This window comes from Electrophorus electricus, chromosome 16 (assembly GCF_013358815.1).
Source record: "Electrophorus electricus isolate fEleEle1 chromosome 16, fEleEle1.pri, whole genome shotgun sequence".
In the NCBI taxonomy this organism is placed as follows: domain Eukaryota; kingdom Metazoa; phylum Chordata; class Actinopteri; order Gymnotiformes; family Gymnotidae; genus Electrophorus; species Electrophorus electricus.
The window spans coordinates 8,581,376-8,604,266 of record NC_049550.1 but is presented as its reverse complement, the minus strand read 5'-3'; the positions used below and the strand labels follow the sequence as shown (position 1 = coordinate 8,604,266).

Sequence of the window (22,891 nt, the reverse complement as noted above, 5' to 3'; positions counted from 1 at the left end):
AGCAGGTATCTCCAACTCTCGCCCAAGTAATTCTGTTTATTCTAACATAAGACCCTATTCATCACTGTCAGATCGAAAAAGCTCGAGTTAAAAATGGAACACGTTATTAAAGTACTTGGTGAGGAGGGAATAAAAACGGCCGTTTCCACCCAAGATTTCCGAGGACGGTGACGACGTGCCGTGGTCGCCGCCCCGCTGTGAATCACCGACCCTCGGAGAGCTCTGCGGGGAGGAAGGACCCAGGCCCTTTATGATTAGCAGTACCCTCCGCAGGCCCGGTGGAGTGGGAGACAGTACCAGCACCTCGTGGACCTGCAACCTTACACCTCTCAACACGTCGAGTTGCACCTATTGTTCTCCAGGCTTCCCTGGGCCACCCGGCGTGCCGGTTCTGAGGAGGTACCTCTCCGGCCCGGCTGGCTTTCTTTTTCCGCTCCTTCCTTCCTTTCTTCTTCCGGTTCGGAGATGCAGCCGAATCTCCATCTGCCGTACCGTACCTGTAGCAAACGCCTGGTTACAGTGGGCAAAGCAGACACCTGTTGACTTGAAGCCCACCACGGCGACTGCCCGGAGACGTGCACTAACAGTGGGTTTACTGGTGCTGGCTGGCTTTCCTCCACCGTTCCCGTGGGTGTAGGCCTAGTCTCACAGCCGTTACCCAGGAGCGGCAAGGGCCCACGGGAACGCTCTAGGTCTTCGCAGGCAGCCGTCAGCTGTCGGCCTGATAGGGATTTGGCAGCAGTGGGGTTTTTACAACCGTGATGTAAATGGAGCGGCAAGCCGAGAGAGAGAGTGAGCGAGAGAGAGAGAGAGCGAGCGCCTCGGAAGTGTCTGCGCCCCGTAGTAGTAGTGACGAACACAGTGCGACATTGCTAGACACACCATCGCCACGAGAACCCCGACAATCGTATTTTCTCCACCCGGCGCTCCGGGACAATAAAGGCAAGGAGAAGAGGCAGAGGCCGGAAGCGGAGAAGCCGGCAGCGCTCGAAAAAAGGCTACGGAATGCCGTGCTGGCGCATGCCGTCCTCGCCGTCGTTCTCCGTGGCAGTGACACGAGTCCATCCATGGCTTGGATCTCACGGGCGATTAACTGATCTAGCCGGCATGGGGGAGCAATCGAGCGTTTAGCTCTTCGTTAGTTCGCCCATTAAGCAGCCAGGTGTGTCTTCTCAGTCTGCCGGCGAACGATAAATGGATGCAAATCAGGAGAAGCAGCGACTGTTCGTTACCAGACACTTCGTTTGGATCGGGCGTAGGAGAACAGAGAGCGCGTCGGGATCGGGTCACAGTGCCGTGGCTGAACTTCAGAGCGCCGCGCTTTATGTTCCAGTAGAACGGATAAAAAGAAAGATCTCCGAATGCTTGATTATTAGACCATGAGAGCACGCAGCCTTGCGGGTAACCGGTCGGATGCTTGGCTTAACTTGGGTAGCCACCTTGTTTGCAGTTTGCTTCATTTCTGAAATTCACTGGCGGAAACTGGGTCGCTGTATGCCTCGCGTCCGCTCTCGTTGGCGGAAGACCCGATCCGAGGCCTGTGATCTAAAGGAGGTCCGGTACCACCAGGCCGGGCCGTACACGGGCATGCGAGAGCCCTTGGTTTCCCCCTGTTGGCGTGTGAGTGGGACGTGTGAACTCCAGCTCTGTGGGTTGCCTGTTCACTTTGGGACACACACACACACACACACACACACACACACACACACACACACACACACACACACACACACACACACACACACGCATACACGGACTCCCAAGGGAATCAATCAGGCTGATGACTGCGTTCTGTGATCAGCAGTCGTGTAACAGCTACCCATTACCTTCGTTACTCTCCGGTGCTGCGGAAAAGCGACAATGACCGAACCTTCCGGCAAAGACTCGCACGGGGTAAGTGAATTCTGCACAGGCAGCACTGGAAACAGCAAATGCAGAAGTGTATAAGGGTGGTGAATTTAGTCCTGTTCATGACCATTAATATATGGCATTATAAACTCATATTTGGTATAATTCTGTATTTTTGCAGGTCTTTATGTTGTGGTGCTATACTTTTGTTAATTACACCGCAGCTTAACACGATCACTACACAGGCGTTAAGACAGTGGCGAGTGTATTCAGTGGTGTTCCTCCACCCTGGCCACTGTCTGAAGCGTGTATGTGATGAAGCGCAACGTGGTCATGTGACCGCAGCCCCTCCCCCGCTACGGCACGGTCAGCTGACATCTCCACTCAAGGTAATCACCTTTACAGCATTCCAGACCCTCAGCTCACTATTGTAGCTATGCGTAGGCCCAAAGCAGCTGAAAGAGACCTAACAAGAAAACCAGTGTGTGTGTGAGAGTGTGTGTGTGTGCGCATGTATATGTAGCACTTTTCTTGTACAACCGATGAAGCACCTCTATTCGTAACATCCTGTTTCTTTGGAAACCAGGTATTTAACTGCTATTTCTTACTACCTATATCTTTCACTACATTACGCTTCAGTTACTCCTTGAATCTTCATGTATGTATGTATATATGTGTGTGAAGGCTGACCTGACATCAGCAGGAAAACGTCTGATAAGCACAAGACAAAGAACAGATACACAAAGTAATTAATGTGAGAGATGTCCTTGTAAAACTGTGTGTGTGTGTGTGTCCCCTCACTGGGAATACATGTGTACCCTTGTTTATCTTTCCAACCCACCAAAACACACACCAGCCCCTATACAGCATCCGTGGCAAACGCCTGAATCAGGAGTGTTGTGGGAGGAGCTAAGCAGAGGCAACCCTCTCGAGGGCGTATGTGGCGTTATCTCCAGCAGTCAGACGCCTCCTTGCTGCTCCCGCCACAATATCTCCTGAAATAGGGCCGTCAAAAAGCCGAAGCACAAGTGTAGGTGTGTGTGTGTGTGTGTGTGTGTGTGCTGGGGGTATAGATCATTCCACATTCTAAATATAAAACAAACAATTAGGACAATGTCAAGGTGGCTCCACGAAAAGGGAAAAAAAGCCTAGTCAGGATTCTTCTGCGCTCCCTGAGAGGGGGAAGGCGGTCACTGCTCTAAATTTACACAATTAGGGCTGCGTTCTATTTGCATAGTCATCGAGTCAGCCGGCGCACGCTCGGTGGCTCGGAGGCCGGCCCTCGAACAGTTCCACAGCGGTTCCACAATTCTCGGCGAGCCGACGCCCGCTCCGCCACGCTCCGACAGGCCGCCTCCAATCGGCTGCCGGCAGCTTTTCCTGAGTAAACAAAACTTGGAGCCCTGCGTCAGCCCCAAGGGTTGCCCGGGTGCCAGACGAAGGCACATGCACGGGAAGGGAGAAACCAGACGCCCCGAGAGTGGTAACCCGACTTGCATGATGATGTGCAAGTGAATATTACGCATGTGACATTTCTTTGGCGGGTGACAATTCAAAGCATGCCGGTGTCATATCAGTACGGTACATCCCCTTAAATGCTCAGGGTCATGAGTTCAGTCTTTAGGAAATGTTCCCCGGAAAAATGTAGAAACCAATGATACACCGTCCATTTAGCATTCCAGAAATGACATCACGCCATTGGGTCCCTTGGGCTGTCATTCTGTGTGCTGGCATTTTGCAGTAAAACGGTCGTTTGTGCCTCGCTTCCCCGCTAAAATGTCCTTGGAAACCCTGCGTTCTGTCACCCTATCTGGGCGGTATCCTCCCGTGTCCTGAAACGCAACTAAAACTGAATATGAAATCGCTGACCTCTCGCCCACCTCTTCTGTGACACAGGGGAATGAAAATTGAGTGTTATCCGGAACATGGCCCATCCTCTGCCCCTCCCGCTGGCGGGTCGGGCGCATCACGAGCGAACGTAGATGGCGCACGGGTTCCTGGGACGTGCGGTTGGTGGGGTCAGAGTTTGAAGTGAGACGTGGGAGAGAGTTTGCATGAACTGGGACAAACACTCGCCTCCAAACCGATACGACGGCTTTGCTGAAAGGTTCCACTGCCGGGAGGCGGCGCATGGCCCTGGGAGCAAACAGAATCGCTGAACTCGGCTTCGCGGTCTTGGGACGACAAATGCGGCGTTCCAAAAAATAGAATGGAAAGGGGGTGAAGGAAACCCTCCCGTTTCACTGGACGAGTTTCCTCGGCTAGTTACTGCTCTCCTTAAAACATGAAACGTATCGAAAAGATAAAGCGTGACATAACACGATGTAAACGCTCGCCCCAGACCTTGTGCGTTACACTTCAGAGAAGGAAAAGGAGAAGCAGAAAGGGCAGATGCGCTTTTTAATGAGTACAGTTACACAAGCACGCAAACCACTCCGCTTGTCCTCCACAGCTAGACAGAGGCTCCGCCCCACAGCCAGGCCGAGGCTCCGCCCCCGCCCCCACAGCCAGGCCGAGGCTCCGCCCCCGCCCCCACAGCCAGGACGAGGCTCCGCCCCCACAGCCAGGACGAGGCTCCGCCCCCCACCCCCACAGCCAGGACGAGGCTCCGCCCCTCCTTGCCCTGCTGTGTATGCTCCTCTGCTTCGTATCCCTCATATCTCTCTCTGAATTTACGCCGTCGTCTGAGAAGCCTTGACCGGCTGCTAACTCCTAACTCCTCCCAGCAATTTCTTTGTCACATGATTCACCGCCCCCACCCCCACACACACACCTCCCAATCCTTTTAAAGGAAAAACACAACCGTAGTCTATTGGCTTTAGAGCTGTTCCTTCGTCGTAGGCCGAATGGAAAAAGCAAAGTGGATGACATTCCAGGAAACCTCAGAAATACCATAATGGCCACGTGCATCTCTACCGGACAGGTGTGATGGAATGTTCCTCACTTGTAAAGCTGTAACATCAAACGCATGATCCTTAAGTGCAGTATAATTACTGCATTAGGTGGGGCAATCCCTGACTCACTAGCCACGTAACCAGGCGACTACTTACTGACCAGGTTTTCACACACTGCGTGTGTACCTGAAAATCCAGCAAATCCAGCATAGTTTCAGCCTCTCGCCCCTCAAAGAAACGGCGGCATGCCAACAGTGGTGCTGGGTGAGTGTACACACCAAGATGGCCCGATGTATTTGTAAGATTTCAACATACATACTTTCGGTAGCCCTTGTTACATTTGTGACATGCACTGTGTGTCGATTCAGGCTGAGATGAGTACTTATAAACACAAATAGATTTGCAAATTCTCATTTATGTTATAAGTCACAGTTCATATTTACAGATGGCAGCTTTGGGCGGTAGAACGTAAAGGTGTGCTGAACTCTAAACACAAAGAGGTGAGAATGTGAATGTTAATGGCATATTGTACCACCCTACTGCCGTAACACCCTGAAGAGGCTCGGTAACACCCTGAAGACGCTTGGTAGCACCCTGTGTGACAAATGGGAATTCCTGATTTTCCCATCCTTCCTTCGACACGTCCCTTTTCAGTCAAGAAGCCCAAGCGAACGGGATTGGCCCTACAGGACTGGAGCAGTGGCTTCTCTCTGGCTGTGTCATGCCACACTACATCAGGACGCATGCTTCAGAACGCGGGACAGCCTAAGCTCTAGCTACAACTCATTATTAATGCTTTGTAACAAACTCGTTAGCACGGTTAACACAAAACTCGTTATATTAATGTTGCCATTAACGTTCTTGACAAATTTCTATTTTGTAAAGCTAAGTTAAAACTTTTGTTTTAAAAGTTTTCTAAGTATTATTTATTGTTTTATTGCCTAAATAAACGGTCACAGCAACTGCGTCTTGTCAGCTTCTTCTGTCCAGGTAAGAAAAAGTGAAGTTGGTAATTATGTCTGGCAGATGTTTGATACCACGTGATGCCTGTGTGCTTAATCACAATCGTAACACTGTTCAGAAAAAAAAAAAAACCCACACAATTAGGCATTTTCCCCAAATTAGCCCACACTGGACCGTAAAAAATGGATTGTGATTAGAAGTCACAAGGGGCACTGGACGCCTGGCAGTAAACATACTCTCATATTTAAACACAGGGGTCATTAACCGAAGAACAAAACCCTGGCAATATCACCCTCAACAATGCGCCTTGTTTGGTTCGTTGATTTTGTTTATTTATTTATTTTTTAATCAAAAATGAATTTGTGCTTCGCTTGAATGAGCCCTTATGTAACTGCCACACAGCCAGCCAGTCAGACCAGTATTACATCACCTTTCTCTAAAGACCATTGTTAGAACTTCGTTCCCAGACGCCCAGGCTACTGGAGCCTCGTGACGCCACCTTCGAACAATCCCTTAGGGCTGGGGCTTTGACTGACAGCTGATTGTCCTATCACTGCTCCTGAAAGGAAATGTGGCTGAACGGGGAAGGTGGGCTGGCCGGTCGCAACCCCTCTGGTGTGCTCCCAAGTAGGGGGAAAAAGGAACTCAAACTCTGTGCTGTGTGTCGAACAGATGGAAAATAATAACAACCATTTGACTACCTCTACTTTTTTTTTTACTACAGTACACTTCAGTTATGCCACTTAATCTTCTTCACAGATATTTTATACACACACACACACACACACGTGGCAGAGTGATGGCAGGCCCAGACAGCGTGAGATATTTGGGTTACGGCGTGTCCTCAGCCCACCTCCATGCACACAGTGCTGCGGGGCAGTTCACTCACTCACTGTCTCGTGCACACACACACACACACACACACACACACACACACACACACTCACACACACACTCACACACACACTCACACACACACACTCACACACACACACACACACACACACACTCACACACTCACACACACACTCACACACTCACACACACACACACACACTCACACACAACTTTGGATCTCGGGCCAGTCCTTCTGTGGACATGGGCCCAGTGTGCGTGTGTGTGTGTGTGCGTGTGCGTGTGTGCGCATGTGCGTGTGTGCGCATGTGCATCACACACACACACACCAGAATCCTTCTGATGCGTTACCTTTCGCGTCATTGCGTCGGCTCCCTCCGTTGGCTCCGCCCCCCACTCTGCTGCCCCGCCCTCTCTGCGCGTAACCCAACTCCTGATCTGCATGTGCAACAGGATGACCCGACATGCACTTTCCATCTCGCTGCAAAAGTGATAACCCCCCTCGGTTAAAACTCATCTTGTGAAGGCGCCGACGTGGCCAGCTGACTTTCTTCTAAACATCGCATTATGTAATCCATAAACTGATGCCTATTCGATAGCAACTATAATACCGTCAGGAGATTATAAAAATAATCCAACAGTGCAGCACATCCCAAGCAATTAAATACTAAGGACAGAAGCCAGGATTGCACCTAATTGTGTAGCCCTAGGCCCCTGAGAAATGGCCCATCTGGATTCATACGCAGCCTTCTTTGTAAAGGAATAATGATCTTAATTGGCCATATCCTATTGTGTATGACAATCAGATGAAGAGTAATTGTAATAAAAAGTGAACACTTTTCTTGCTCTCGTCTGACTCGTTACGCAAAATCCTCAGTCGGCGTGGCCATTAGCTGTGGGTCCCTCGCCGGTTCCCGGGAAGCATCTCCAACCCTCCACCGCAGCGCATGCGATTAGGGTTCTCTCGCGGGGAGAGGAAACAGGCGGGCGCGCTACTTCCTGTCCGGCGCCAATGATTAGTCAGCAAGCTCGCGGCGAGCGGGCATCGCCTCCCCGTTCCCGTCGTCAGGGAAACCGCCGGCGACTCCAGAACGGCGAGAAGGGGGGGAGAGAAAGAAAACTCTGGAAGATCTTCTTCCCACAGCAAGCGCGCTAGTATGAATTTATCACGAACCGTAACGATTTCCTCCACCTCTCCCGCGATGGTCCCCCTTTGCCATTTCTCTTCATCCATTAATCTTGCCCTTCCTCCTGGCCCTGACAAATGTCAATACTATTAATTACAGTGCCCCACTTGTTTTCCCGGACGGCTTGTTCCGGCCTGCCGAAGCCGGCGGACCCCACCCCGAAGGAGGGCCCATGTGTCGATTTATTGACCGGCGGCAAGAACAAACTGGTGGGCAGCACATGCAGGGATGGGTCGGCGGAACTGGAGCTTATTAAAGGTTCGTGGCGTGACGGGGAAGGAAACGTGAGACGAAAGGAAGAGTAGAGAGGGGATAGAGGGATAAAGAGCGAGACGGGGGAACGGCAGCTGGGGTGCGTGAGGAGGATCACCCTTCGGATTGGTCGCTCCTTGAACCGTGCGTCGTTTCGAAGTGGTCGAGCGAACTGTCCAAGTAGAGCTCCGGCGCTCTTCAGCTCGTCCAGGCTGAGTGGTGAAGACCGTCAGGGAGCGCGGAGGGTGGGCCATCACCTCCGAATGCTTCGAGGCGCCGTGACTTATGATTTAAGGGCCGGTGGCTAAAATAAACTGTTCTGACAGGTGGACGAACACAGAGATTGTTTTAAAGAACAATCCCTGCGTCATTAGAGTACGTGTATACTCCAGCGCACGCACTGACAGCTAAATTTCTCTCAACATTGGGCCTCTGAGTGTTTGCAATTAGGAACGGACCATTAGCTAGACCACAAGACACAGGAGCCACAGGATGTGCACAAACACAGGGTTACGTTTACAGATGCCTCGAGGGAGCGGTGCCGTACGGAGGGGGTGGAGTGGTTTTAAGAGCCTGTAACAAAAGGGGGTAAATGATTAGAACTGGAGGTTTTCAGTTGTTGTGGTTTTGTTTTTTTAAACTATGGTTCCTGTACATGTAGTCACAAACACTGAATGGCTTCAGAAGTGCTGGAGCAGTACTGAAACCGAATGTACGTGGAACCGAAACACCGCTTCCTCTGCCTTGTCAGAACCATTAGTATGCACATGTGGTTCCTAGGCAACCTCCAAGCCCCACCCCCAGCCCTGCACTCCCACAGGTCCCTCTTCTCTCCATCCATCTCCTGTCATCTCTGCGCCACTCTGTCTCTTCTTGCACACGCGCTCTCTCATTCCCCCTGTCCACTGACACCGTCCTGTAGCTGTGCCAACCTGCATTACTGCACTTTAGATCTAAGAGCAGCGAAGTGGAGAGAGGCTTTTCAAAGGCAATATACACGCACACACACACACACACACACACACGCACACACACACACATCCACACACAGTAAGGTCCTCTTAGCAAACAGGGTAATGGGTACAAAGTAAGTGCTCATACTTCTTTTCTTCTAGTATTTTGGTGAACCTCTTCACAAATTCGTTTTATTGAAAAAAATAATATTAAAATGAAAAAAAATATATATCTAAAAACACATTTTTACCGGATTTGCTGACTGAATCAAAGTATCTTCCCATAAAAAAGCATTTTTGTTTAGCTCAAACGTAAACAGGAAACGAGATGTCCCAGGGCCCCTCTCCTCTCTCGCGCGCCAGACCCTCATCCGCGCGCTTGCTGTCGGACAGCCACCAGTAAAATGTACAACTTCTGCCAGCGTGTCTGTCTGTCACGAACACAAAGACGGCCGTGCAAACGGATAAAAATCCCGCTTTGCCCACTTCTGAAGGACCTTAGGGGAAACGCGTGAGCTTGCTGGGAAAAAGAGTCACGGACGGGAAAATATAACTGGGAGTGTAAAGATAAAGAACCGCAAACGGTGTTTTTATCTGCACTGTGCATAAATTTGTTTGGTTGAGGAACCAGGCACCCGGAGTTTGGAGCATTCAACGGGAATTATTTATAAATGGACTTTAGAGTTGTTGGAAGGGTTGCGTGTCAGTAAAGCAGTCAGAGTTAATTCAGGGTCGAGCGCCATATAAACTTTATACTGATATACCTAAGCCTCGAGCCAAAAACAAACTGGCTAACTTATCTGGCACGTACAAGGTAAATATAAATCAGTTCTATGCTATTTAAATGCAACCACCACAGTGTTTACACCTGCTGCAACACAATGTAGCCTAAAGTCCCTAAATTATCATACAGACTATAGTCCTACTGCGGACACTGTAGGTAAACTGATGACAATTTGTCCATTTATAATCCACAGAACCGCTTACAGAGTGCTTGTTCACAAAAAATCCAGCCACACTATTTAATTCAATTAGGGCCGATTTCCCTGCCGCTTTAACACGCATTAAACTACATAATCTACATAAGACCCTACCGAGTCCGTGACATGCAGTAACCTCCCGAATGGACGCACAGCAAGCCCGTATAAAGAGCGACTTAGGTACTATTCCTGTTCTAATCAGCTGGCTATTACACATCCAGTTCATTTACTATAGAGTAAACTCATGCGTATCTCACTGCCATCCGCCTGTCCGTAGTGTAATGCGTAAAACGGTCAAGTGGTGACATTTAAAAGGTAACCCACTGGTGTTTTTAAGGCCTTAAATAACTCAGCCTACCGACTCAAGGGGCCGTGGTGTCGAAGAACACTGCACACGAATTAAGATTTGCACTTGAGTTGTGGTTTTGTTGTTCTTTTCTAGGTTCACCACCTCGAAAACGCCGGCATGCAGTGCGCTTAGCGGACGCTTGTAAACTGATTATCTGGGAACAACAGCGTACCTGTTGTAACACACTCACATTCTCCACTTTGTCTATCTGCACTTGTGCAGTGATGAGGCCATGGGCGCCTGCCAGCGGCGAGAGGCATGGGTTTTTTTCATGGGCAGGTTTGAACAGCTAACTTACTGCAAGTGAATAAAAAAAGGTCGCAAGATGGGACGTGTGTGTGTTCTCCTTCCTTGGTCAGGAAGAAAAAATATAGCTGGCTAACTCAGTCGGTCTGGTTTCCAGGTTTAAAGGGCGTAAACCTGCTTTAGCAAGTGGCTACGTTTCAAATGCAACTGGATCTCGCAGTGGCCAGGGACATTAAAACGGAGGATTCGCAGTCATGCCATGACAGGCAGGTGGCCGGCTTCAAAAATACCGGTCTTATTTTAACAGCAACACCACTGCACTTACGCCAACAAACATTTGGTTTTTGTTGCATTCGCAGCAAAAACAAAACCACCACAACAACAACAAAAACCCGAACAGCAATACTTGCTCCTATACGAGCATTTCGTTCCGTAGCTGCCGACTACAGGCGATCGTACAACCATAAGCGTCGGTACGACTCCGTTAACAGCACTGTACATTTCTTTAACGGAGGAAATCAGACCAACAAGTTGCTCGGCTGTAATTAAGAAGAAAAAAAAAACTCCCGGGAGCGACGCGCCAACACGTAGTGTGTAGGTTACTCACATATCGGCTGATAAGGTCCCGAACCGTGCCCAGATCCATTCTCGACGGGGTCCCGGTGGTCTTGTCTCGGTTGTCTCCTTGGGTCAGGCGGCAGTGCAGCGCTAGCTGATTCCTCCGTCTACTCTCAGATCCATGACTGTCTGAGTGGCGGTCTGCCTCTAGGACTGACAAGGGACAGTCCTGCACGGCTATTGTGATTTTCACTATTTAATCGTCTCCAGTCACAATGAACAAGGTGGCGATGCGCCCAAATGTCCTCATATCTCGGGATTCGGTTTCATACATGTGCCGTAGTTGAGTCTTCAAAGGAAGCCCTGGTTTTTGACGGGTTTTGCTCTAATGTTTAAGGCTACTTGATTCCTGTCCAAGTGTTGCTGTGCTCGGTCTCTCCAGTCTCCGCCGTGCCCGGTCTCTCCCGTGTCGGCGCCGGTCTCTCTCCACTCTCCGCCGTGCTCGGTCTCTCCACTCTCCGCTGGAGCCACAGCGCAACACGTCACGGGCGCCCTCGGCGCTTGCGCACACCCGCCCACTTCAAGTCAGCCTGATCGATCGCTTGTCAATAGACGTAAATATTAATAAGGCCGTGAAGCACCCCAGTATAACCTCGTGAAATATATTTACAAAAAAGATTGTTCAATATCACGCCCCAGTGATTGGTTCTGATATAGTTTGAGAATCTAGCATAATATGCGTTTGGAAATGATCATGAAGAAAAATTCTCTTGAAACGCTGAAAAAGAATTCTCGTGAAAGCAAAACCTTGGAATTATGTATACTGATTGATGTAATTTAAAAATAATCCCCAAATGTACTTCTATTTTCAAACTACTCTATATTTTCTGGATTAAAATATTGTGAACTTGTTTTTTAAATAGTTCAATAATTGTTCTCTATTTTCTGCCTTATTCTTCTCTGTATAAATTCCATTTGCGTTGAAATGGGAACAGTAGAACCGGAACCTTTCGCGGACATTCGCGTTACAGTGGGACATATTTTCATTCCGTCCCTTGCTTTTTTTCCGCCACATTTCCCACCCCGTAACGCTTTCGGCGGGTTCTGGTAAAATGGCGCTGTTGCCAGAAGTCGCGATCCGACGGAGGGATAACGAGAGTGGTTAGAAATAAGCGACCCGAGCCCCGCCAACCACGTTTTTAAACCACCCCCCCAAAGCGGAAGGCACGATGGCGGCCCTGGATCAGAAATCTCCCAACGTACTGCTGCAGAGTCTGTGCTGCAGGATAACAGGCAAGAGTGAAGGTAACGAGGACGACAGGATGTGTGTGTGTGTGTGTGTGTGTGTGTGTGTGTGTGTGTGTGTGTGTGTGTGTGTGTGTGTGTGTGTGTGTGTGTGTGTGTGTGTGTGTGTGTGTGTGTGTGTGTGTGTGTGTACATACATACATACATACATACATACATATATAGGGAGAGGACTGGTAATGACTAGCCAGACGGCCAGCGGCACTCGCTTGTCTAAGCTGGTGTTGGTGGACAGCGAGAGTCGAGCACAGACGAGATGGGATCGGTCGTTTACTTTAGCCGTACAGACCACCCAGAGTCACAGCGATTCCATGTTTCCGTTTAAATATAACTGGCTACGTTGCGCTTTGGATGCCGTCTTGGGTTTTCTAGGCTGCTCTCCTTGGATCAGTGCGGCTGTTATTCAGGTCGCCCCGGCCAGACGCCGGTACCGCGTCTCGAAGTGGCCTGTGTTCCGCAGGATTAGAGCTCGATAGCTAGATGGTTACGTTGACCGTAGTCATTTTGAATTCAGAAAGGCTTCGCTGTCATTTAGGCTATTGTATGTCAGCGTTAAACTAATTCATGCCGAGACTTATGCAAGCAAAACTCTCTTGGCCTTGGGTAATATGACCCGTGTCTCCATCTGGGCAGCAAATCAGGTAAAAGCTACTGGATAAATGCTTTATGGATCATCATAGTCTGCATATGGAGCTTAATCTAAAATTTATAGTATGCAGTATTCATTGCATTACCTATATCTGTTCATAGGACAAAGCATCTAGCTTTCATACTGAGCCCCCCTCTCCACAGACGGGATGCATTTAGGAGATTGCTGCTGAGCAGAGGTACAGTGGTCACTGCGTTAGGACACGCGGCATGCTCGCACTGAACCCAGTGGCCTTCTCTTCTCAGCTGATGTGGCACACCAGTTCCAGTATGCCGTGCGGGTGATCGGGAGCAACTACGCGCCCACCATCGAGCGAGACGAGTTCCTGGTGTCCGAAAAGATCAAAAAGGAATGTGAGTGCTTAGAGGGTTGTAGCCTTCTCTGTCTATCTATGTCTGCCTAGGAGTGCGAGGGCAGAGGTAAACCGCTGCACACAGCATTCTACACATACTTCATTTTTTTGACATTTGTAGCTTGATGGACATCGTGGTGTCGAGTTGGTGGCTGGTGCCCAGATTATTCCAACCGTTTGAAGGTCAAGTGGGCCTGACGTCTAATAACATCCGCACACTTTCCGACCCCCTTGATCCATGTAAACGAAGTATATATCTGCCTCACTCTGACACGCACTTGTAATGAAGTCTGCCTGTCTGTCTGCCTGCCTGCCTGTCTGTCTGTCTGCTTGCTCGTCTGCCTGTTCTTGCAGTGCTGAAGCAGAGACGAGAGGCAGACGCTGCTCTTTTCTCTGAGCTCCACCGGAAGCTCCAGACGCAGGTCAGTTTTCTGGACCGCTGCAGCTCAGCTTGGCATCCGAAGGATATTTATGCACAAGATATTTACAACTTTATTTATGTTTATATACATTTCCCCTGTATGTGTTTCCATGTTTAGTCAGCTGGTTTCCTCTCAGGTTTGGTGTAGCGGTGGGTTATATTAAGTCTGTGCAGCAGGGCTTTCGCTATATTTAAATCTAGTAGTAATCCATGTTTGTCTACACGGGTCTGCGCAATGTCACGCGCAGGATGTGCGGAGTCCCGGACCGGAACGCCACGCTTCCCCATTTGTGATTTTGGTGATGTTCTGTGTCTGCCATGTTACAGGGGGTGCTGAAGTATAGATGGTCCATCTTGTACCTGCTACTGAGCCTGTGCGAGGACTCCAGGAAACCCTCCAGTCGGGTACTTAGTTTATCTGCCATAACTCCCATTTTCAAAGGCACCTCAGCACTTTAATGGTGTCGTGGGTAACACTGGCCTATATTTAGTGATTCCGAACAACTGGACTTGGTTGTATAGTTCATTAGTCGTAGTTTGTTTATAGTCCTTCTGATTGGCTTGGGAAGGAAGTCAAGGTAGATCATTCTGATTGGTCTGAAAATGAATACAAAATCGAAAGTGTCCTTTTCTAAGCAGACTGTCCTTCGGAAGAGCAGTCACACCTGAAGTTCCGCCACACTGTAATGCATTTCGGTATCTACAGATTACCCACGAGATCAGCTCTATACCTACTACACCCATTACACCTGATGTAGCGCACTGTTGCGGCCGTGCAGTGGGACCTAGCCGCCACTAGATGGCCTAGCTGAGCGCTCCTGTCTCCTTGCTGCAGGTGTGCAGCTACGGTGGCCTGTTTGCCCAGGCGCTGCCGCGCGACGCCCACTCCACACCGTTCTACTACGCGAGGCCGCAGAGCCTGTGCCTCAGCTACCCTGATCGCTCCACCCACAATGCCTCCAGCGGCATCGGCAGCCTGCCCAACGGCCCCGCCCCCAGCCCCCAGCCCCTCCTCTCCGGGTGAGTTGTGCCGGCCGGTGCCCACCAGGAGTTCAACCCCACACCGCTCTCCTTCCTCAGCCAGACACGCCCGCGCCTCCTCTTTCGACCACGCCACGGCGTGCGAGTTCTTGACACCCACCCCGCCGCTGCGTGTCCCGACGATTTGCGGTTAAGTGATCGCCGAGTGTCAATTGATAAACCTCTCGGACCTTAAGTACCACTGTGGAGTGGGAAATCGCCATTGAGTGGTAATTAGCGCGTTCCCCCGAGTTTCGCTAATGGAACCGCAGTGCCGTCACGTTGCTGGATGGCGGCCGTTTGAAAATATTTCCCTGGTTAAAAGGGATTGTTGCCTTTTTTTATGTTTTAGAAATATTTCCTAATGCAGCTTGTTTGAAATGCTGACACTTTTATTTGCCCAATAACTCAAGAAAGAGACTGAAATTCTTTTGTGTTTTTAAACCGTTGACATGACAATATATTGCAGGACACTGTTTAATGGGAGCGAAGGTTTAAAATGATGGTGCGTTGTTGGGCTTTTACTTGCCCCACCGTAGTAACGGAATGCCTATGTGTGTGTGTGTGTGTGTGTGTCTGTGTGTGTGTGCGCGCGTGTGTGTTTCAGCTCCGCTCCCCCAACAGCAGCCGACACCTCCAGAGGCTCTCGTCTGGCCTGGGCCCTCCAGGTCTCCGGCTCTTCGTCTGGGGCCCTGCCTCTTACCTCACGCCCCCCTGCGGGCTCCAGACCCACCCACAGACAGAGACGTGACGGAGACGGCAACGGTGAGTTACCCTCGGCGCGGCAACCCGAAGGCACGGTCTGGGCCATCGAGGCGAAACGTGGAAGCGCGACAACTGTATCCTGACGTAGATAAGAGCTTTAATCGGTATCCCGTTACTCATCTCCAGTGCTTGCCCGAGGGCCGTCGTCTTATCCGAAAAAGACACGACGCACCGCAAAGATCTTCCTGTTTAGCATTGTAGCACAGCAAAATACGTCAGCAGGCCCTTTTTAGATGTGCGAGGAAGTACGGAGCGATGTCGGAAACCAAAAACCTTGACTGAAGCTCTTACGGTCTGCACTGATGTTTAGAGAAACTTGAATCAGAGACCGAGGTGCTCCATTAGGGGGAGTAATATGCTTATCTGCAATGCAGTAATAACTGTTATGTAATTATGCAGTGCATTAGCATTAAAATCACTGCAATCGATTTTATTGGTCTTGCTAACTTCTGCCAGGCTGAGCCGGGGGGGGGGGGGGGGGGGGGGGGGGGGTTGTGTTTGTTGGCAACGTGCGGATCCGGCACTCCAGTAGATCGGATATCGGCCACACGCGTCCGATACACATTCCGACACCGGTGAAGTCTGCCGTACATCAGAATAAATCCCTGCGCAGGACCTTTTCCCTGTATCAGTTATATACTTTTGCACAAATTAGAACAGGGTGATTAAATGTGAAATGAATAATAAGAATCGTTTAAAAAATAATAACAGCTAACAAGACAACCAGCACGATTCATGCTGGCTGTTAAACAAACTTGTCTGAAATTTGGTAGCGTTTCACACATCATACAGTTACTAGTAGCTCAACAACTTGTAACATTTTCGATGATGCGGATTAGCCAGTATTCAGGTATCGGTATGGGAGGAGAAAATCTGGGATGAGTGTGTGGGGACTCGTGGGTATCCGTGTGGACGCAGTGTGTGCTGCTGCAGGGTCTCTGAAGCACGGCAGAAGGAAGCGCAAAATTCGTCAAGCATCCGATACCGCGACACGCCCTCTCGTCACCTCTGCGGCTCGAGAACTCCTGGTTCTCTCTCTCTCTCTCTCTCTCTCTCGCTCTCTCTCTCTCTCTCTCTCGCTCTCTCAGCTGAAGTCAGCGAGGCCGCCCTCGTTCGTGACATCCTGTACGTCTTCCAGGGGATCGACGGCAAATTCATCAAGATGTGCCCTACGGAGGAGTGCTACCGAATCGACGCAAAGGTGAAGTGAGAGCCGCCGCTCGAGCCCGCCCGTCCTTTCAGCAATGCGAGCGTGTACCTTAAAGTAACGGTTTGGGAGGCGAAAAAAAACAACAAAACTTTGCACAGGTTTTCCTTTAGAGTCAACGCATAATTGTTCAAGCGAGATATGCGCTGAAGCTGAAAGCATATAGACAAAAAATTTAGCATGAGAAGAATGCGTTGGATATAAATATGCAGAGATGAAACCGAAGGGGGGGGGGGTGTGTGTGTGTGTGTGTGTGTGTGTGTGTGTGTGTGTGTGTGTGTGTGTGTGTGTGGATGCCTTCCACCTCTGGTTCTTTTACTCCCCCCACCGCTCTCGCTCTCTTAATCTTTTATCAAAGTGCACACACGCACGCTCTGTCATCTCTTACACCCATCTCTTCCATAATGCCCCTGGTTAAAAATAGAATGTTCTGTAAAAGCATTGACCTCCACGGTGGAGCTCTGCTCTCTGGGAACCTTCATCATCCATTTGGCCCCTGCTTCCAAACCCTCCCCGTTTAACAGCCGCAAATCGAAACCGCGCCGCGCTTTTCCACAGGTGCCGTTATCCGGGGGAGAGCTTCGTCTGTTCATCGGGGGGGGGGGTGACCTGCGTTTGCGCTCAGCGTGACCCTTCCGGGGATGCGAGGGAACGCCACGCTGAACTCCGCCACGCCATTCTTCGGCCATGGGGCCGGCTCGTTTACTCTGAAGCTCAGCACTGCTGTTGAAGCGGGGAGGGAAAAAATGCCAACGCCTCCGCCAAGCGGGAACCTCGGAACGTGGAACGGTCCCCGCTCGGAAGGGTGCCGGCCTCCGCGTTAACCTCGAGCCTACACGTCACCTCGAATGCTGCACCAGGGGGCAGAAACTGCGACGTGGGCTTGCTCGACTGACCGAAGAATAATGATAAAGTCCGTTAGACTTGCACAGTAGCAAAGCATTGTGGAGCTTGTTGGTCAATGTTGTTGGACTTGTTACATGATCCTGGAATGATTGATTGATTGATTTTGGCCTCCTGCTGTACATTCTACACAGTGCTGTTATGTAGGAGGAGTCTCTAACAGGACCTTTTGCAGCGCTATTTATAAAAATCCCCATAAAAGTTAATCTGCTAGTTTAATAACATATTTTAAAAAATACAATGAGTGGGCACACATGCCCTTAATAATCCGATAACTGCAGAAAATCTGAATTTGTCATTAATACGATAAGCGTGAAATTAAGTATAATGGGAAAATTTCCAGGTTTACAGGAGTCGGGCAATATTCGGTTTTACACTTTGCAGCCAGCCATCACAGGATGACGTGGCGTAAACTTCAGGCTTCCTGCCACGGCTTTTTGTAAACATGAACCCATTCCCCGGCAAATATGGATCTTTTTCTGGCGCAGACTGAGAAAGCAGCAAGAAATCGGAGTGAAAGTGTGCATGAGATGAGAAATCGGATTATGGAGCCAAAAATCCAGCCCTCATTATCGGCTTTCTTAATCCAATTTCTAAGAAGTCGGAGCACGCCGTTTATGTGACCACTCGAATAATTAGATAATGATCGGATTATTAAGTGCACATAAACACACTCGATTTTATTTATTTATTTATTTATTTATTTTGCGCAGGTGTACGTTGTGTGATTCATGCTAATATTTTCATGGAGTATATTAAAATTTAAACGTATTAAATGATTAAAACAAAAAAACTTGAACTCACCAGGTATCGTTTTATAAAGAGTAAGTTGGCTTGTAGGCGCCGGGCCGTGCGGGGCCGGGTTCTGACCGGGCTCCTCTGAAGTAGGCAGATGGTGAACTCTCGCTTGCGCTGCTTCGCAGGTGCCGCTGTGCAAGTCGTTGCGAGACACCAGCCACCGGCTGGCCGAGCTCGGCTGGCTGCATGACAAAGTGAGGAAGTATGCGGACTCCCGGAGCCTGGACCGGGCCTTCGGATTAGTCGGCCAGGTAAGGCCGACGGCAACTGGTTGGGGGCTGGCCGGTGGCGGAGCGCCTGTTCACTCCCTCCCCGTGTCTCCTCTCTAGAGTTTCTGCGCCTCCCTGCACCAGGAGCTGAAGGAGTACTACAGGCTGCTTTCGGTACTGCACGCTCAGGTACGCCACAGGCTGCCAGGCAGGACCCAGGACAGCTCGCGCGTGCTGTGCATTTTCTGTACCGTTGTTTGTAATTGGTTGCGCCTTTCAGTCATGGAAAATAAGAAGTGTGTGTTGTCTTTTAAACTCTAGCGTCCCCGTGAATGAATGAATGAAGTTATATTTGTGTAGTGCCTTTGAAGGAACACAAGGTCGCTTTATAATTGACACACAGCATCTACATGTCGTCTCCTGGGGACGTGCTATCACCGTATGCTTGAACAGTACACTTTGGGGTGTGTGTGTGTGTGTGTGTGTAGCTGCAGGTGGAGGACGACCAAGGCATGAACGTGGGAGCAGACTGCTCTCTCACGCTCAGACGCCTGCTCGTGTGGACGTACGACCCCAAAGTTCGACTCAAGACCCTCGCTGCCCTCGTAGACTTCTGCCAAGGTCTGTGACCTCTGACCTCCACGGGGCATTTTTAACCGCTCCGTCATACGAGCGTGTTCCTCTGACCCGGTGCTGCGGCTGTTGGCGAGCATTGCCCCGTTGAACGCGGACCCACGGTGGTGGCGTCATTTCTCTCCTAGGCCGTAAGGGGGGAGAGTTGGCATCGGCGGTACACGCCTACGGCAAAACCGGTGACCCCCACATGAGGGCGCTGGTTCAGCACATCTTGGGTCTGGTATCGCACCCTATTCTGAACTTCCTCTACCGCTGGATCTATGACGGGGAGCTGGAGGACACGTACCACGAGGTTAGAACACCCACACACAGAGGCACACCATTTGCTCTCTTGTTCCAGCTCCCTGGCAACGTCCTGGTATTGTGTTCCTGGAAGACCCAGTGTTGCTTCCGCACATTAATTCAGGATCTTGCATCTTGGTTAGGAGCGGCTGAGGGGCTGGGGTTAGTCCGCAGCGATTGGGGACCGGACCCCATTAGTGTATAAAGCATGGCAGAGACACCAAAGGGCGACATGTCCCTCTGCTTCAGGAGCAGGGCCATTTTCAGCATGGACCACCGCAACTGCCAGGGCTAAGTGAGATTTAGGTTCTCCAGACACAGAGCGGTGCGGTCACACACACACACACACACACATCTGAATGAAGACAGATCGGGGAGTGCTAATGGGTGCTCTCGCTCCTGCGCTTTTCTTTTTCCGTCTCACCTTTCCTTTCTTTCATTCCTCTCCATTCTTCTTTTGCTGTCCATCCTTTTCTTTCATGTCTTGAGCTGCATTTGTAGCATTAAGCACATCGTGCTTTCTCTCTCTCCCTCCCTCTCCTTCTCTCTCTCTCTCTCTCTCTCCCTCTCTCTCCCTCTCTCCCTCCCTCTCCTTCTCTCTCTCTCTCTCTCTCTCCTTCTCTCTCTCCTTCTCCCTCTCCTTCTCTCTCTCTCTCTCCCCCTCTCTCTCTGATCCTCTCTCTCTCTCTCTCTCTCTCTCTCTCTCTCTCTCTCCCTCTCTCTCCTTCTCTCTCTCCCTCTCTCTCTCTCTCTCTCTCCTCTCTCTCTCTCTCTCTCTCTCTCTCTCTCTCTCTCTCTCTCTCTCCCTCTCTCTCTCTCTCTCTCTCTCTCTCTCTCTCTCTCTCTCTCTCTCTCTCTCTCTCTCCCTCTCTCTCCTCTCTCTCTCTCCCTCTCTCCCTCTCTCTCCCTTCTCTCTCTCCCTCTCTCTCTCTCTCTCTCTCTCTCCCCCTCTCTCTCTCTCTCTCTCTCTCTCTGCTCTCTCTCTCTCCCCCTCTCTCTCTCCTTCTCTCTCTCTCTCTCTCTCTCCCTCTCTCTCTCTCTCTCTCCCTCTCTCTCTCTCTCTCTCTCTCTCTCTCTCTCTCTCTCTCTCCCTCTCTCTCCTTCTCTCTCTCTCTCTCTCTCTCGCCCGTCTGACACCATCTATTCGTTCCTCTTTTGGCTGCTTTTCCCTCGTCTGCTCTCTCTCTTCTGCAGCTGATCCGTTCGGGCCGATCTCGCCCTCTGCTAGGATCCGTCTCGGCTTCGTAACTCTGGCAGCAAGGATTCTCCGCCGATTCACCCGCTCTGTTTTTGACTCGCTTTGAGTTTTGGTGTCATAGTTCTAGTTTTCCAAATAGTTTCCTTTTTTTGTTTGTTTTTTTACTTTATTTTCTAAGCTGGCCGTACGCAGTGCTCGCGAGAGGCCGGTTCGTGTTCGCAGTGGTTAGAGGGTTTGTCGGTCTCAGAAACAGTGCCTTCTGATCGTGCGTTTCTCTACGACTTCTCTTTTAAATGCATCCAGAAATGTAAGGAACTGCTCTGTATGTATATCGACACTGGAATTCGGCCTGGTTCAGTCCGGCGTGCGTTAGTAAATGTTTTTTTTCCCTTTGGGTTGTTAAAATATTTGGCAGAATTCTGCAACGCACAGCTTCCACCGGACGCTTGCCGCGTCTGCCGTGGCTATGACGACTCCGTCACCCCGAACTTCCCCATCACGTGGCGCAACGGACAGCGTTATTTTGAACCAAGTTGAAGAAACTCCTCTTTATTGCATACAGCGCTCTGTGAGCTTTGACCCTGGCTGCAGGAATGACCAGGCCGAGGTACACGCAATGCATCGTGGGATCTAAGGCGCTGCCGCCTGTGATCCTGATGTCGGGGCTTCTTTTGGACGATCGTGATTTAGTATTAAATGTTGGACTGAGACTCGCTCCTCTTTTCCCGGTCGGTGGGGTCTCATTTTTCCTCCATAAATATGATTTAGAATTATAAGCCCAAATGGTTTTTTTTTGTTTTTTTGTTTGGCCTGAGCTCTGACAGGCACTGTAGCGCTTTCACATTCCTTTCCGTTCTTTACGGTATCGACGAGTTCGTTTCCGTTTTGGAGGATTGCTGGTCATTGTCCTGTGGGCGTGTGCACCCATGTTCACTTCCTGTTTTGTGCGCCAAACTCTCCACCCAGCAGCCAAGAAATGACTTGGGGGGGGGGGGGGGCATCCTCACATCCCCACATCCTCACATCCTCACATCCCCACATCCTCACATCCCCACATCCTCACATCCCACTGCCGGGTCGCGGCCGGCTTAACGAGCTCATGTCCTGTGCCGCAGTCGTAACGCTCGCTCCACCTTAACGTCCACTCATAACGAAGATAGCCTGGTGTACTGATGACCGTTTCTCTCTCTCTCTCTCTCTCTCTCTCTCTCTCTCTCTCTCTCTCTCTCTCTCTCTCTCTCTCTCTCTCTCTCTCTCTCTCTCTCTCTCTCTCTCTCTCTCTCTCTCTCTCTCTCTCTCTCTCTCTCTCTACCTACCCCCGTCTGGTAGTGCTGACTAGATGGTACTCATTGATTTGTCATTTATGAGTGGCGAGGAAGTTACGTCAGTGTGTGCTTTAAACTCGGTTATGTGTGTGTGAGGGATGTCACAGGCCAGGAGTAGGCTGTTTGCGCACACACACACACACACACACACACTGGGCATTAGAGTGGGACTGCCACCTCATGTTCAAACACTCCAAAGACAGCATGTTTAAGCAGTGTGCGTTTTGCGCGCGGGCGGGCGGCTGTGTGTTTGCAGTTCTTCGTAGCGTCTGATCCGACCGTAAAGACGGACAGGCTGTGGCATGAGAAGTACTCTCTGAGAAAGTCTATGGTTCCCTCCTTCATCACCATGGACCAGGCCAGAAAGGTAGAACGTGCACGCACCCCCTGCACTACTGCAGCACATGCACTGTGTTCACATACATGTCACATACGTCGCTGCATCCCGGTGTTCCACCTGACCTCGGTCCCGCCCGTGTCCTGCCAGGTTCTGCTCATCGGCAAGTCCATCAACTTCCTGCACCAGGTGTGCCACGACAGGACGCCGCCCGGCAGGGTCCCGCCCGCCTGCAAATGTGCCGACTCGCCCCGAGACGGTAAGATCCACGTGGGCTGCGAGCTTCCCGCTAATGTCTCCCGGAATAGCCGTGTGCGTTTGGGGCTAAGGAGGGGGGTGGGAGACATCGATCGCTCACAGACGGAGGAGAGTGGGTCTCTCGGGGGGGGTCTTTATTGA

At 50.5% G+C, this 22,891-nt stretch overlaps 2 protein-coding genes across 7 annotated transcripts in view; one reads left to right on the top strand and one right to left on the bottom strand.

Annotated features, from left to right (window-relative positions):
• Positions 1 to 11,575, bottom strand: part of atp11a (ATPase phospholipid transporting 11A) — a 52,280-nt gene extending 40,705 nt beyond the window's left edge. For all 6 annotated transcript variants that reach the window (XM_035534876.1, XM_035534877.1, XM_035534878.1 and 3 more), the window contains exon 1: positions 11,135 to 11,575. In XM_035534876.1, coding sequence (XP_035390769.1) covers positions 11,135 to 11,173 — 39 coding nt within the window. In that variant the 5' untranslated portion in view covers positions 11,174 to 11,575. The remainder of the gene's footprint in view (positions 1 to 11,134) is intronic.
• A 574-nt stretch (positions 11,576 to 12,149) lies between these two features.
• tubgcp3 (tubulin, gamma complex associated protein 3) overlaps positions 12,150 to 22,891 on the top strand; it is a 16,588-nt gene continuing 5,846 nt past the window's right edge. The window contains exons 1-13 of the mRNA XM_035534941.1: positions 12,150 to 12,390; positions 13,285 to 13,392; positions 13,746 to 13,813; positions 14,140 to 14,217; positions 14,648 to 14,832; positions 15,440 to 15,597; positions 16,686 to 16,798; positions 18,631 to 18,756; positions 18,835 to 18,903; positions 19,203 to 19,335; positions 19,476 to 19,642; positions 22,412 to 22,522; positions 22,643 to 22,751. Coding sequence (XP_035390834.1) covers positions 12,315 to 12,390; positions 13,285 to 13,392; positions 13,746 to 13,813; positions 14,140 to 14,217; positions 14,648 to 14,832; positions 15,440 to 15,597; positions 16,686 to 16,798; positions 18,631 to 18,756; positions 18,835 to 18,903; positions 19,203 to 19,335; positions 19,476 to 19,642; positions 22,412 to 22,522; positions 22,643 to 22,751 — 1,501 coding nt within the window. The 5' untranslated portion in view covers positions 12,150 to 12,314. The remainder of the gene's footprint in view (positions 12,391 to 13,284; positions 13,393 to 13,745; positions 13,814 to 14,139; positions 14,218 to 14,647; positions 14,833 to 15,439; positions 15,598 to 16,685; positions 16,799 to 18,630; positions 18,757 to 18,834; positions 18,904 to 19,202; positions 19,336 to 19,475; positions 19,643 to 22,411; positions 22,523 to 22,642; positions 22,752 to 22,891) is intronic.